General features: G+C 42.4%; 1 protein-coding gene across 1 annotated transcript in view; it reads right to left on the bottom strand.

Annotated features, from left to right (window-relative positions):
- Window positions 1-120: 120 nt before the first annotated feature.
- Window positions 121-13619, bottom strand: part of ATP6V1A (ATPase H+ transporting V1 subunit A) — a 30561-nt gene continuing 17062 nt past the window's right edge. Inside the window, exons 6-15 of the mRNA XM_059838123.1 lie at window positions 13092-13243; window positions 12130-12292; window positions 10838-10946; window positions 9904-10026; window positions 9699-9813; window positions 8548-8611; window positions 7610-7813; window positions 5587-5681; window positions 4255-4426; window positions 121-2378 (exon numbers count right to left, since the gene is read on the bottom strand). Of these exons, the coding sequence (XP_059694106.1) occupies window positions 2286-2378; window positions 4255-4426; window positions 5587-5681; window positions 7610-7813; window positions 8548-8611; window positions 9699-9813; window positions 9904-10026; window positions 10838-10946; window positions 12130-12292; window positions 13092-13243 (1290 nt within the window). The 3' untranslated portion in view covers window positions 121-2285. The remainder of the gene's footprint in view (window positions 2379-4254; window positions 4427-5586; window positions 5682-7609; window positions 7814-8547; window positions 8612-9698; window positions 9814-9903; window positions 10027-10837; window positions 10947-12129; window positions 12293-13091; window positions 13244-13619) is intronic.

The following is a 13619-nucleotide window of genomic DNA, read 5'->3' as shown; positions in this document are numbered from 1 at the left end:
AAAATCCCTAAAGCGATAATTTTTTCTAAGCAAGCTGTCACCTTTTGTGATGAGCTGCTGTGTACACTACTGTTTAGCACAGGTTTGGTTTGACATAAAAAAAATAGGACAGATAAAACCTAATTTAAATCAATTTTATTTTCATTGACTTGAACAATTTTTTTAATTTATTTTTTTACACAATTTCCAGCAACGTACATTATGAAATATACAAGATAAAGTAGGTGGTGGGGTTCCGCCCATGTTGTAATTCCTCCCACAGCTGTGGAAGGAAGACTTGCAGGACACAGTGAACATCAGAATCTCAACACTGAAAACAGACACGAAACAAAAAGGACAAAAATATATATGAAACTTTGAACTGGTCACACTTCAGGGCCAGGTACAGCACAATAAATATTAGAACTGCATTATCTTAGACATCTTCTGTAAAGTTTATAACATCCTCTATTTAAAGAGATAAGAACATCTGGTTCCTAGCATGAAATGCTACATTGTACAGTGGTGAAGGGTACAAACAATGAGCCCAGCAAGGGCTTGGATGGTGACTACTCATTCACACATGCTCGTTGATAAAATAAGCAGCATACACCAAAAGTTTAGTGAGCTGTAAACTTAAGCGTTCACTACCAGAATATCAGCTGGAGGAGCAGTTTCTTTTTGGGAGAACCAAAAATAGTCAATCCCTTTAAGTTTCAGCTGGGCTCTCCCCTGACAAACAGTGGGTTGATACCATAATGGAAGTGGCAGCATTTGGTCCGTAGCACAAGATCCCTTTGCATCACTACTGTTCAAAGCTGGCGCCGGTGGAAATACTTCAGTGCAGAATTAACGCTCACGCAGGCACGGTGTCACCAACAACAGGTGCTGTCTCAGGACTGACAAAGCAGTAGGTGGCAGCTGGAACCCAGCAGGGCACGGGATGCCACCTGACACAATCAAGAGGGAGAGACTGGAGAGGATGCCAGCATCTCTCTCTCTTGCACTCTGGAACAATGGGATGAGTGCTGGGCTTGGGGAGTTTGACAGAAAGGCTGCGCTCTGCTCATTTCTTATCTCAGTCTAGTTTTACCAATAAAAAAGCCCAAGAGACAGCAGTTTCAGCTGCTTGACAGAGTGCTTCCAGAGCACAGAGCAGAAGACCAGAGCCACTGGTTTCTTCTTGCATCGTAATCAACAAGGCAGGAGTAAATACATTTTGTACTCGTCAACCTTCCCCCATTCATCCCCTGCCCCCAGCTGAGCATCATACATTCCTCTTACACAAGAACTGGGGACCTTCTGTGCCACCACCCAACAGGCCAGGTGAGCACAGGTGGAGGAAGAAGGCTAAGCACGTGCTTTCCTTTCCTTGGCATAACCTGGGCATTGCACTGGGGGCAACTGCGCTGGCAGAGCACCACCAAGGAAGGACCACGCTGTGGTCAGCACGTACCTTGCCAACCATGCCCTGCAGTACATGGCGGCATCACAAGTTTCACAAAGTAAAGCAGCTGAGTGTCAGGAAATTTTACGGGATGAAAGGGAGCCAAGAAGGTAAAATTCTGCTGGAAGCTGAGCACCTGTGGCTTTGATTTTAGCTGATGCTGAGTCCAACAGTCCTATCTGCATTAAGTAGGAAGATAAAATTGTATTTCTCCAGTGTACAAAATTATACCAGTCGCTTGCATATGCTCGTCTTCTAGTTAGTCCCTTCCTGAGAGGACCAGAACTACCACATTTCAGTACCAAAAGACTCAGCTGAGAGACTCAGAAATGACAGAGTAGTGAAGAATTTTTGGTTGTATCAACATGTCATCAGAATACGGTCAGAAATTCTGTTTGAGAACAGGGAGTTCTATGTCTGATAGTCACTTAGCAAAGTGGCAGGTGTAAATGCCCTTCCCACTGCCAGCTCGCGATGTACTGCATGACTGCGTGAAGACCTACACCTCCTCTGAGCTGCCAGTGCAGCTCAACTGGTTACACTCTGAGGTGAAAGACTGGTTACCAGGAGAGCTGGGAGAGGAAAGGTGAAGTTTTTCCCACCCTAGAAGTGTACAACAGCATTTCCTCACTCAGCCATGCCCATTCACACATCATTCACCACTTCAGACGCACAAAGCAATGCCAAATACAAACTAAGAGGAATGTTTCTTGTAAAGACAATCTCTGAGTATGAACAGGGGAAACACAGGGTTATTTATCAACTCAAGTACTGTTGCATCATTCTTGTAAGGTAGGGAAGCAGAGGAGCTGAGATGAGGAACTGAGAGGACAAACTGGAGTGGTCACAGAGGTCGAGCCTAGTCTTCCAGACTGCGAAATGCATTCTGCATATCCTCAAACAGCTGAGCATAGTCCGCCTTGATTTTTGTTTCACCGTCTTTGACGGGGTCCTGAAAGAACACAGCAAGTAAACAGATCAATCAGGAAAAGTCCATGGTAATTAAGTCAGCCCTGGTTTGCCACTGCTGTAACCTCTTGACCTCAGGATTAACACTTGCCAACTGCAGAGCAGGCACTGTAGCTCTGTCTTTGCATCCTGTCTGTCTCACCAACAGCCACAGGGTTTAAATCTCATTCTCTTCCCATATTAGTGAGCAGGCAGAATGGGTACTAGAAAGAGATTTTTTTTTTTTTTTCATGAGCAGTGGTTACTGCACTGTAAAGCAACTGATTTGGAAAGCAATTGAGAACACTGAGGGTCTTGGTTAATGCTGTGTGAGTTAAGAGCTGCAGTGGTTAATACCAGCTCCTATCCCCACACCAAATGCAGTGAATCCCCAGTAAGCAGAAGAGTTACTCTGCAATTACTTAGAGGTTGTTTCGTTCAAATTAAAATGTATTGTGCAATCATTAAAATCTCAAAAATATCTTTGTGCAGCTTCATCTCCTCGAAAATTTTTCATGAAAGACAAAGGCAAATAAATTATCAGCTTTGCTCTGAGGCTGCAGGGTTTTCTCTGCAAGCAGCATGAACTGTTGGGCTGTGAAATCTGTTTAACATCTTCATGCTCCTCTGGGTCAGTTCAACTCTTGGTAAACACAGAGGCTTTACATGTGTGGATGCACTACTTCTTACACTGTGTCTTCAAAGTACCCAAACTACAGGATGCAGGACATCTGAATCCTCACACCTGTCAGACTGTGTCCTGAGGAATACAATTTTCCTTTCATAAGTATTAAGAGGTCCAGCTCCACTTAACATATATTCACTCTGGATTCCCTTTTTCAGCCATGCTGTCCACTGCTCTGCTGTACCTCAGGTGCCTGCTAGTGCACCAGGGTTTGTAGGGAGTGTTTTAATTATTCTATCTACATAAGCAGTTCTCAAAAAAGCTCATGTCCCCAAGAGCATCTTATGTTATGTTCTTGATGCTTTGAGAATATATACCAGGAACCCATGTACTGCAGAAACAAGCCAGTATCCTACAGGAACAGAATACACTGGCATAGCAGAATATTTAATTCTAAACACATTTAATCCACTGCTATTTGTTCTTCGAAGATTTGCAGTATTGACTTACATGAGTTTTAACAGAGTAAGCATTACATTTCATAGAGGAGATCAGTCAGTATCACAGGTTACCATTGTCCTACCAGTAACTGCTGCACCAGCCTGCTCTGGATGAGTTTTAGTAAAGCTGTACCCTAAAATGACAGCTACTGAGTTTATCCAAAACAGGTGCTCCAATCCACTTGTTGTCTTAAGCCCATGCTAAAGTAACTCCTCCCTTCCTCTCCCCACTTCAAGCAGTCTCTTTTATATTAGAAACAGGTATAAGCAGCCTGAAGTTTAAATCCAGGATAAACTGAATGAGAGAAATGTTAACTGAGCTACTGTAAATAGAAGTTAAGGACAGAAACACTCCTGCAATAATATATGATGTGTCCCATGTTTGGCTTCAGGCTACTTCTCTTTTACAGTAGTCTCCTTAGAACATGTTATAATGTTTTTACAGAATTTTATCACAAAACCCCCAAAGCAAGCTGGAAAAGATGCAGGTACTGTTACCATGACTATATGTAACACAAAAAAGACTGCTGAAGGTGGGGTTGCCAAGGCTGTGCAGTCAGCATCAGCTGACTGGATTTCTGCACTGACCTCTGCTCACAAACCAATTCTTTACTATCTTCAAAATGATGGCTAAGAGTCTCTGTTCACAGACCTTTATCAAAGGTCTTCGGTGTGTTTCCCACTTTGTGAGTCAGTCTTCCAGAGGCCCTGGAAGCTCACAGGAAGCAGGACAATCCACTTCCTTACAAACATACCTTGAACTTCATGGAGGTAAGTCTGTAGAGGATTTCGCTCATGTTCTCTCGGATGATGGACCACGTGATCTTATTGTCACTCTGAGCTGTGGTTTCTACAGCACGGCGTGCCATGTCATAAAATGCAATCATGTTGGAAAGCATTCCCACTGTTTTATAGAAAGGGCAGAACCTGATGGAATAGAAGGGGACCTGTCAAGCATCTTGGAACAGTTATCAGCATCTTCCCCTGACAGAAAGAGTCCCAGCCTGCTTTCCTCCAGGGATTTTTAATACATACTGCCAAAGGAGAGGGCTGCCTCAAATAGGTCCCACATTTTTAAACAGTCAAATTGCAGGCCAAGACAATCATCCTGAAGCTGATTGAAGCTGAGGCTTGTGAAACAGTACCCAAACATTCAGGCAAAACAGGAGTGAACAGGAACTGCTGCTCTACAAGTCTCACATTTCAATGTGTGCCAATGCTAACAAGTAAAGGAAAACAATGAGCAGGCAACAGAATTCCTCCTTCCTGTTTTGTCCATCAAGGGAGCAGGCTTCCTCCTAACAGGCTGGGATGACAGCTCTGCAAGTTTCTTTGCTCACAAGAAAGGCAGTTTCTCTAAGACAAGAGCTCTTCCTGCAGTTCCATTTTTAATGGGTAGGTGAGTGCCATGAAAGGTACCTCATTATTATTTATGTGCTACTTCCTGTGCTTCCTATAGCATACACACATACCTGTCCTAGTAACCTGATCAAAGGCACACACTGTTACAAAATGATGCATGTCAACATTTCTAGTGATGAAGTACTCAAGACTTCCTGATCTACCTGGGCTGGGGAGTGAGATGAAGTACAAAAAGGCCCCTTGTCAGGTTGTTAAAACACAAGGATAGCATGGAAAGAAGAAAAGAAGAGTTCACTAGGGAGAAAGAGAGAGTAAGGTTTTTTTTTTGATGGATCGAACTTACTCAAGAATTATACAATAGTAACTGAAAGCAGATTCTTGCAGTCCCCTGTGTATTGATGGAATAAACAGGAAGACTTTGGATGTTGTCTATGAAAATCAAGCAGTCCTGTCCTCCTCCTCAGATGTTCTACTGCAGAAACATTGGCTAACAGAACAATAGAGGAGGACCTGGGAACCCCAAAGGGTTCTGCTCTCAGGAGGGGTCTGCATGCCTTGGATAAGACAATGTGAATGCACTGCTCAATGAGCTACCTAAACACAGTTCTTCCACTTCTCTACAGACAGTAACATTAATTTCTGCACTGGTCAGCTTCCATGTGAAATAACTGTATCAATCCAGACTGCACAGAACTAAGAGGGAAGAGTGGCCAGTCAGATCTCACCTGTCATAAGGCGTGTAACCATTCTGCTGCAAGAAGTCATCTTTTATCAGCTTGGCAACCTCCAAGGTAATTTTATCTGTTTCTGCCAAGGAAGCCTAGAAAAGTAAGGTGAACAGTTAGTTTAGTACTCAAATCCATGAAGACACAGAATGTCCTGGCCAAGAACAGCTGTCTTTCAGTACCTGTCTTCCCACCCTCCTAAGACAGGATTAAGCAGAACTCTGTCTTTTGGGTATTTCTCACCCCCTGCTATAGAACAGCCAATTTAACTGCCACATTAAGATGGGCCAAACAGTCAGTAAGTCTGCTTTAGGTCTATCTGATGATAAAGGGACCTTCCTTCCCACTGTTTAAGACCATGGAAAAGCCACAGGACACTGAAAATGCAGATGGCTTTGCTATGAAATACATTGAAGCATCATCCTCCTACATAAAGAGAAATTCATTTTTACCTTCCTCAACCCTCATGGAAGAAAGACTAGATCTCAGCATGCTAAATCAGGAAGCAAGCTAAAGGATTTGGTACTAGTCTGCACCGTTACCAATGTCCTTTTCCCACCTGGCATTCAAGAAAAGAAAAGAATTTGATGAAAATGCCTCTCATACTCCAGAGGAAAGCCACAACTGCTGCACACTGCTGCTCTTGGCACCGCTTGGCTCTTGGTTGCTCTTCTCCACCTTCATCATCCTTTTGCTGAAGGGGCCTGATTAAGCTTTAAGTAGTCCAGCTTGCTTTCTAGACCTTCTTTGTTTGGACCTTCTTTCATGAGGAGACTAACAGCATTCAGAGCTAAAAAGAAAAATCTACACTGACTGTACTTCTGCAATTCCCCCTTTCTAAAGGTTTGTTGGAGTTGTTAGCCAAGCCCAGACAGAAAGGAACTGTCAAAGATAACATCTCTGAGAAAAAAATCGCCAGTTCCAGCAAGTCTGTCATGAGAACAATGCCTAATCACAAGTATTGGCTTATGAATATCCCTTCCACACCAAGGAACTAATCCTACCCTGCTTTGCAAACCACTCTTTTAGAAGATGGTTTTGTAAATAGAGAACTTGAGAAAGTCCTATGACCCCATTTCCTTTTTTTCCAAAGACACACCAAGAGAAGAGAGCTCTGCTAGGCAAGATGTGATGAAAGGTCTCATCTTGGTTGGACTAGAACATCAGTGAAGAGAGAGAGCACCATGAGCAAACTTCCTCCATGTAACTGTATTTAATAAATATTACTACACACTACTACAGCTCTGTAAATCATAATAGCTCATCTGAACATCACAGAATTAAAGTACTGTCAAGTATGTGCCAGCAATCTGCCAATTATCATATTTACAGTGCTAAGCTGAAAAACAGTTTTCACTGGGTCCTTTCTGAGAGCTTTCAATGGAAATTTTCTGTCCAAGTTTAGCTTTCTCTTCAAAACATTGAAGTGAAAGAAGGAAATTAAAGAATGCCTGCAAAATGGAGCCATATGTCACAGGTTTCCAAAAGAAAAAACAGATATTCACAAGTTCTTTAAAAAGCAGACTTCACCTTGTTTCTACAGGCTAACTTGTAAATGCCAACACCTCTGTCCTGAAGCTGGCAAGATGGTTTCTAATAAACTGTAACCCTTCAGGTGACTTCAACAGTAAAGACAGGTTTGCATTATTTCTCTAAAAAGACTTCCAATGGAATAGCACTTTAACTTGCAGCAAAGGGCATTTCAGCAATAGAACTGAATAGAATAGAACACTAAAGCAAGTGAACTTAAAAGCAGGCAGTAGACGTCCCAATATCATTTACATAAGAAAAGCAGCACCAAGCCAAGGTTTAGCAAATCTGAAAAACTATTTATCATTAGAAGTCAAACAACATGTAGGAAAGTTGGAATAAAGCAGTTTGAGGTGAGAGAGTCTGACATCTCCCAGTGATCTTTTGTGTGCAATGCAGTATCCATCAGGTCTGCTCCAAAACATGGTCAAAAGCCTGCACTACCCATAAGGAAATGGAGGATGGCTCAATGACACCACATCTGGTCACTCACCTTCCCAACAAGCTGCACAATCTCTGCAAGGTCCTCTTCCTCCTGTAGGATCTCTTTGGCCTTTGTCCTGAGAGGGACAAATTCTGTGAAATGTTTGTCGTAGTACTCGTCCAGGGCTCGCGTGTATTTGCTGTAGCTGATCAGCCAGTTCACAGATGGGAAGTGCTTGCGCTGGGCCAGCTTCTTATCCAGGCCCCAGAAAACCTGCCAGAATCCAGAAAGGTCAATCAGCTCTCCAAATCAAAAGTGAACTAAAATAATTGAAGGCAATTAAAAAATAAAAATAGAGGAAGTCAAACAAGTTGGAGTTAATGCAGCATAGCAAAGGCTTCACAAATGGAAGCCTAGGAGCCTGGTAACTACAGCAGTGACATTCAAATAACACTTCTCAAAAAATGATCCAACTTCTAAGCTGAGTTCAGATTTATTCAGCTTGAGACTGCTCATGAGGGAGCAGTTAGCCACAGCAATGACAATATTGGACTCTGTGTAAAGGGGAGACCAAATAGATGTAACTGCTCTTCCCAAAACTGTAAACAGTCGCAAGACACTCCCAGTCAGCTCCTCTGAGGATTTTTTTGTGGTTTCAATGCACCTATATTAAGAGTGGTCTGCTTTCCATCTCAGCTGGAACAGATACATTTGCAGCACAGCTCAACAGGCAGCACTTAAAAAGCACACAGATATCCCTGAGCAGGCAGTGTCGGAAGGAATTGCTGCCTTCACTCCCTCTTCCAAAGGGGTCTCAAACACATCAGTTTGAGACCATCTCACAAGGTCGCCTTTCACAGTGTTAGAACATTTTCCAAAACACCCTATAACACTGCCTGTGTCAAATCAAAGCCCTCTCACCCCAGCCACTGGCACAAATGTGTTGAAGTACAACCATTTGGAGTCTAACAAAGTGGACAGAAAAGCTGCAACATTGTGGGACGTACCTGAACAATGCCCAGAGTAGCAGATGTGACAGGATCAGAGAAGTCACCACCTGGGGGAGAGACACTGAACAGGAAGAGATAGGGAAAGGTTATCAGAGTTGCTTTCACAGTTCAAACTGAAGTACTGAATATATGACTAACTACACAGCTCAGTGCAGAGAAACCAGAAAAGTCAACATGATTTCAACTAAATAACAGACTGCAATTTGTTTGCAGAAAGTGCTTGATGCATACCCACACAGGGGTAATATCAAGCATACCATGAAATAGTTATATCAGTGACTGACTGACAGTATTAAGGTGTAATTTCAGTCAGGTTAGCTGCAGGTAGTAACTCCAGCTTGGATCATCAAACCTGTCTCAACTAGCACAGATTCAGCAAGAGCACTGATAGAACATCATGAATACACAGTGCAGTGATTTTACAGAAAACAGTATGCCAATTTTAAATTATTTTTGATATTCACCTATACAGTAACTACTTCATTTGTGCTTGACACTCCAATACACACCTTCCCAGAGATTAAAAAAAAACAACTGTCTTCCAATCTCAAAAGCAGAAAGCCCTTATGTATGTATGTTGTGGAAAGCAGAACTAAGCAGAGCAAAAAATTAGCTCTGGGTCTTCTTGTAGGTGCCAGGGGCCCTCCTGAAAACACAGGGAATCCACTTTGCCCAGGGTATGACACACAAACCAGTATCACCTAGGAGAATGCCTGCGGACAACATGCTTCTCACAGCACATCACAGCCTGAGATACACTGCTCCATGGAATTCTATTCTATTTGAGCATGAGAGCTGTGATTCATTATGCCCCCAAGTGCACATGCTGCTGCTCTAACTGCCCCTTCTTTCCTGCTCTGAGCATGGTTTGACATACTTTTCAGAGAGCCCTAATGACATTCTTCCCTGAGCCACTTGATCCGATTGCAGTGCCTGTGATTCCACAGAGCTACCTGTCCACATTCATTCCTTCTGCCCCCACGCACAACTTAGCGGCAGTTCTGGGTGAACAGAGACTAAGCATCTACCTACTCACTCCCATATTTTTAAGTTCTGCAGCTGCACAGAGCAACGAGACCTTTTTAACTGGAAAAAAAGGTATTGTGTCATACAAAACAGGTGCGGAGGCAAAGCAATGCAACACTCACGCTCCGACGATGCTGACGCTGCCTTCCCTCTCAGGATTCCCCAGACACTTCACTCTCCCGGCTCGCTCGTAGAAAGAGGCCAGCCGGGCACCGAGGTAGGCTGGATAACCACTGTCTGCAAACACCAACACACAGAGATTCAGCCAAAGGCTCTGAGTTTGAAGGGCTGCATTTACAAGCCTAGAACTGAGGAAAGGCTACTCACCAGCTGGCATTTCAGCCAGTCGCCCTGAGATTTCCCTGAGGGCCTCAGCCCACCGGGAAGTGGAGTCTGCCATCATACTGACATGGTAGCCCATATCCCGGAAATACTCGGACAGGGTGATTCCTGTGACAAACACAACAGCCTGCTGCAGGATACAGTGCAGAAAGGAATTCTATGCTTATGTGTCATCATAATTACGTAAATAAACCAAATTATTTGATTTACATTTTGATGGAAACAGACAATGGAAGTTACTCTTTCTTCCTGCTTATGTCCCTGCTGTCTTTTTTGTTGCTGTTGCTGTTTATTTCTTCTCACTCACCTCATTTTTCTTTATGAACCACTCAGATTCATCTTACATTCATGTGTATTCTTCGAAGAGACACTGCAGTGTCACTGATGCTACTCTTTCCCTCACTGAAACCATGAACAGAGACTCTTCTAACTGTAAAATGTCTCCTTCCCTTTCAAACCACCAGAATACAAGAGTGAGAAAAGGTCATGTTTTATCTGAATTATCTGACAACTGTTCATAAAAAATAACTTAAAAAAAGCCTTTAAGAGGCTGCAAAGGAAATGTTAGTCTACCAGCTCAGAGAATACTATTCCTGTCCATTAAGTAGCTGTACTTGTCAGCAGAAAGCTAGTCAAAACCTAAAGCTTAGAGAACTAACACATGCAGAAAAACTACACAAGTCCTGGCACAGTAAATTCACCTCATAAACAAAATTTACTGAATATTCAGAAATGGCAATTATATGCAAACAAGTCAGATTCAATTACGATTCTAAGACTTGGTGCAGGCAAGGTCTGAAAGGGTTTACTTCTGAAACTAAACTGGCTTCTTGATATGGTCATCTCAGGAACTGAATATACTAGAGCATGATGGCTTGCTTTATACACACAGCTTTCTATATCCTCTTGTAAATCTTACCAGTATAGATGGAGGCTTCTCTGGCAGCCACAGGCATGTTGGAAGTATTTGCTACCAGAGCTGTTCTCTTCATGATGCTTTCTACCTTGCCATCAACTTCCATTGTTAACTACAATGCAAGAAAAGGAAAAATACCCAAACTGTCACAGTAGCAAGATTTTTTTTGTTAATTTTTCGCTGCTTGTTTTTTTTTTTTTACTGTTTTACTTGCCTTTTATCGGGATATTCTCCTCACAGCTACTCTACCAAGAGCAGAGATGAAATTCAAAATTTTAGGATATGTTGGTTTGTCTTTCAGACTGCACACAGCTTAATTTTTTAATGTACATGATTCAGCCTCACCTCATCTTCTGCAACTGCCAAATCCCTATTGATCCCATTCAAGTAAGTAATGACAAACCCACTACACAAGGAAGCACATGGTCCGCTCTCAGATTTTCAGACTGAAAGATCTAAAAATTCTTAGCCTGGTGTCATAAGTCCATTAGGAATCAGAGAGCTTTTTTCCCCCATCTACAAGAAGCCAAGGCTAGTATTTGACAACTGGACATAAACCCACATTTTTAACCTCAGTGAAGCCTTACAAGCACCTGAACAACAGACTGCACATGCTGACATTGTGAAGAATTCCATTTATGAATACCCTGGGATTTGCCTTCTTCAGAGCTACTTCAGCTTGACCTTCCCACCTTGTCACCAAACAACACACCCAAGCCTTTTATCCCCTATTTCTGACAGTGAAGTTTCCATCTGACAGTTAATACAGCTGACCCTGGCACAACAACTTCACTAAAACATAGTAACAGGTACAAGGATTGGTAAATCTGTTGCTTGGTTGTTCTTTGTTTGTTGGGTTTTTTAATTAACAAGGCATTTTCTACTTCATTCAAAAGGTATTCCAAAGCTTAACATATCAAACTAATATCTGGTAACTGTATCACCACCCTGCAACTTATAAATGAATGCTGCATTTTCTATGCATGGTCAAATTAGAGACATGACCAGCGACAGGTGCGATGCTTAACAACTGCGCTAAATTCTTCTCTGACATTCATTCTGGCTTTAATTTAAACAACTTAGGAGGTACACCCAAAAACTAGTCCAGATGTCTATTGAGGGGCCACTGAAATAATTCTTTAACAAGCCAAAAGGGATTTTTGCCAGAGCTTCACAGCAGGCAAGATGATCTTTTCAAGTCACTCCACCGACATGATATTTTACTCGGTTACAATACCAGTACGACAGCAAGTCTTCCCAGGAAGGTTTACTCTCCATGAAATCTCCATACTAACCTCAGGGAAATCTCTCAGTACTTCAGACATTTCATTTCCTCGTTCTCCACAGCCTACATAAATGATGACATCACTGTTGGAGTACTTTGAAAGAGACTGTGAGATCACAGTCTTTCCACAACCAAATGCCCCAGGAATCGCTGTTGTACCCCCTTGTACACACCTGAGTAAAGAAAAAGGACTCTGATTTGCAAGGAACTAAAAAACAGCTCTTTCCCATCTTAGAATATATTTTTCACTAGAACTCCCTCATCCAAAGCAGAATGACAGGAGTCCCATTCAATGTTCTGGGTGAGAAACACAGAGGTATTTCACTAAACCAAAAAATCATGGGATTAAACCATCCTTTTCTTCTCCTGTCCTTGAAGTGTGTGACTTATGCTGGTACAACAGCATGACTTTTGGGCTTGAGACATAGCAGTTTTCACAGCTGGAAGCAGCGATGGAATGGAAATGTTATGAAAAGAACAACTGTACTGAGCTGTGCCTTATAGAAGAAGCAGCACAATATTTCAGGACCAAAATAACTGAATTCAGTGTCTTAGAAGTTGGCTGCTTAAATGAGCAGTTTGTTACAGTTAAGTGCAACAGTTTTCCTAAAAAAAAATCATTGGAAACTACACATACTCAAGACCATGGAAAGATATCCTACTCATGCATTCAAATGAAGATAGCAAGCTTGAAAGTTCTAGCCTTTCTGCAGATGGGACGTGGTTATGTTAAGTTTATGTATGTCCAGGTTTTTCTAGATTAATGCACTAGAACAGTTAAACTTCCTTTTTCCACCAGTGGGTTCACCTGCCAAATAAATACGAGAAGTTCAGCTAAATATTTTTTAAGATTATGCTGTGACACATGGTGAAAGCTTATCCTTAATAAAACTTATGCTCTAAGGCCTCCTGCCTCTGCTTCCCTCTAAGGGAGAGATTCCTGACACAGTAGAAAAAAAAGGAAGTACTTACGGGAAGAGGGCATCCAGGACTCGTTGGCCAGTTAATAAAGGATGATTGGCTGGTAACTTCTCGGTGACAGGACGCACCTGGCGTACAGGCCACACCTGCACCATGGTGAACTTCTCCTTCACACCTTCAAACTCCAGCTCTAACACAACATCCTAACACAAAGACATGGGAAGTAAGCAAACAGCCGCACACTGGACCAGCACATAAATTCTCATTTTAACTATTCTGCACAGGCCTTTGGTAACACCACAGAGCTCTTTGAACCTCAACATGCAATCATCACCTCCCGAGGGAAGGCTGTTTCCCATATTTACAAGGCCTCTGGGGGAAAACAGAGCAAGATACACCATACATTAAAAAAAGGCTTTTGAAGAGCAAGTGAATTTTACATATTCATAAGATATTGTAGATCCCCACAGAGGTCATCAAACATGGCACAGTGAAGTGCCATTGGGAAGCCATATACATGGAAAATAGCTGCACAAAATAACAATGCAACCCCTGCAGGCAGGGTAGCAGAAGTGATCA

This window comes from Haemorhous mexicanus, chromosome 2 (genome assembly GCF_027477595.1).
Source record: "Haemorhous mexicanus isolate bHaeMex1 chromosome 2, bHaeMex1.pri, whole genome shotgun sequence".
NCBI classification, from domain to species: Eukaryota; Metazoa; Chordata; class Aves; order Passeriformes; family Fringillidae; genus Haemorhous; species Haemorhous mexicanus.
The sequence above is the reverse complement of the archived record's forward strand: the minus strand, read 5'-3'. Positions and strand labels throughout refer to the sequence as shown.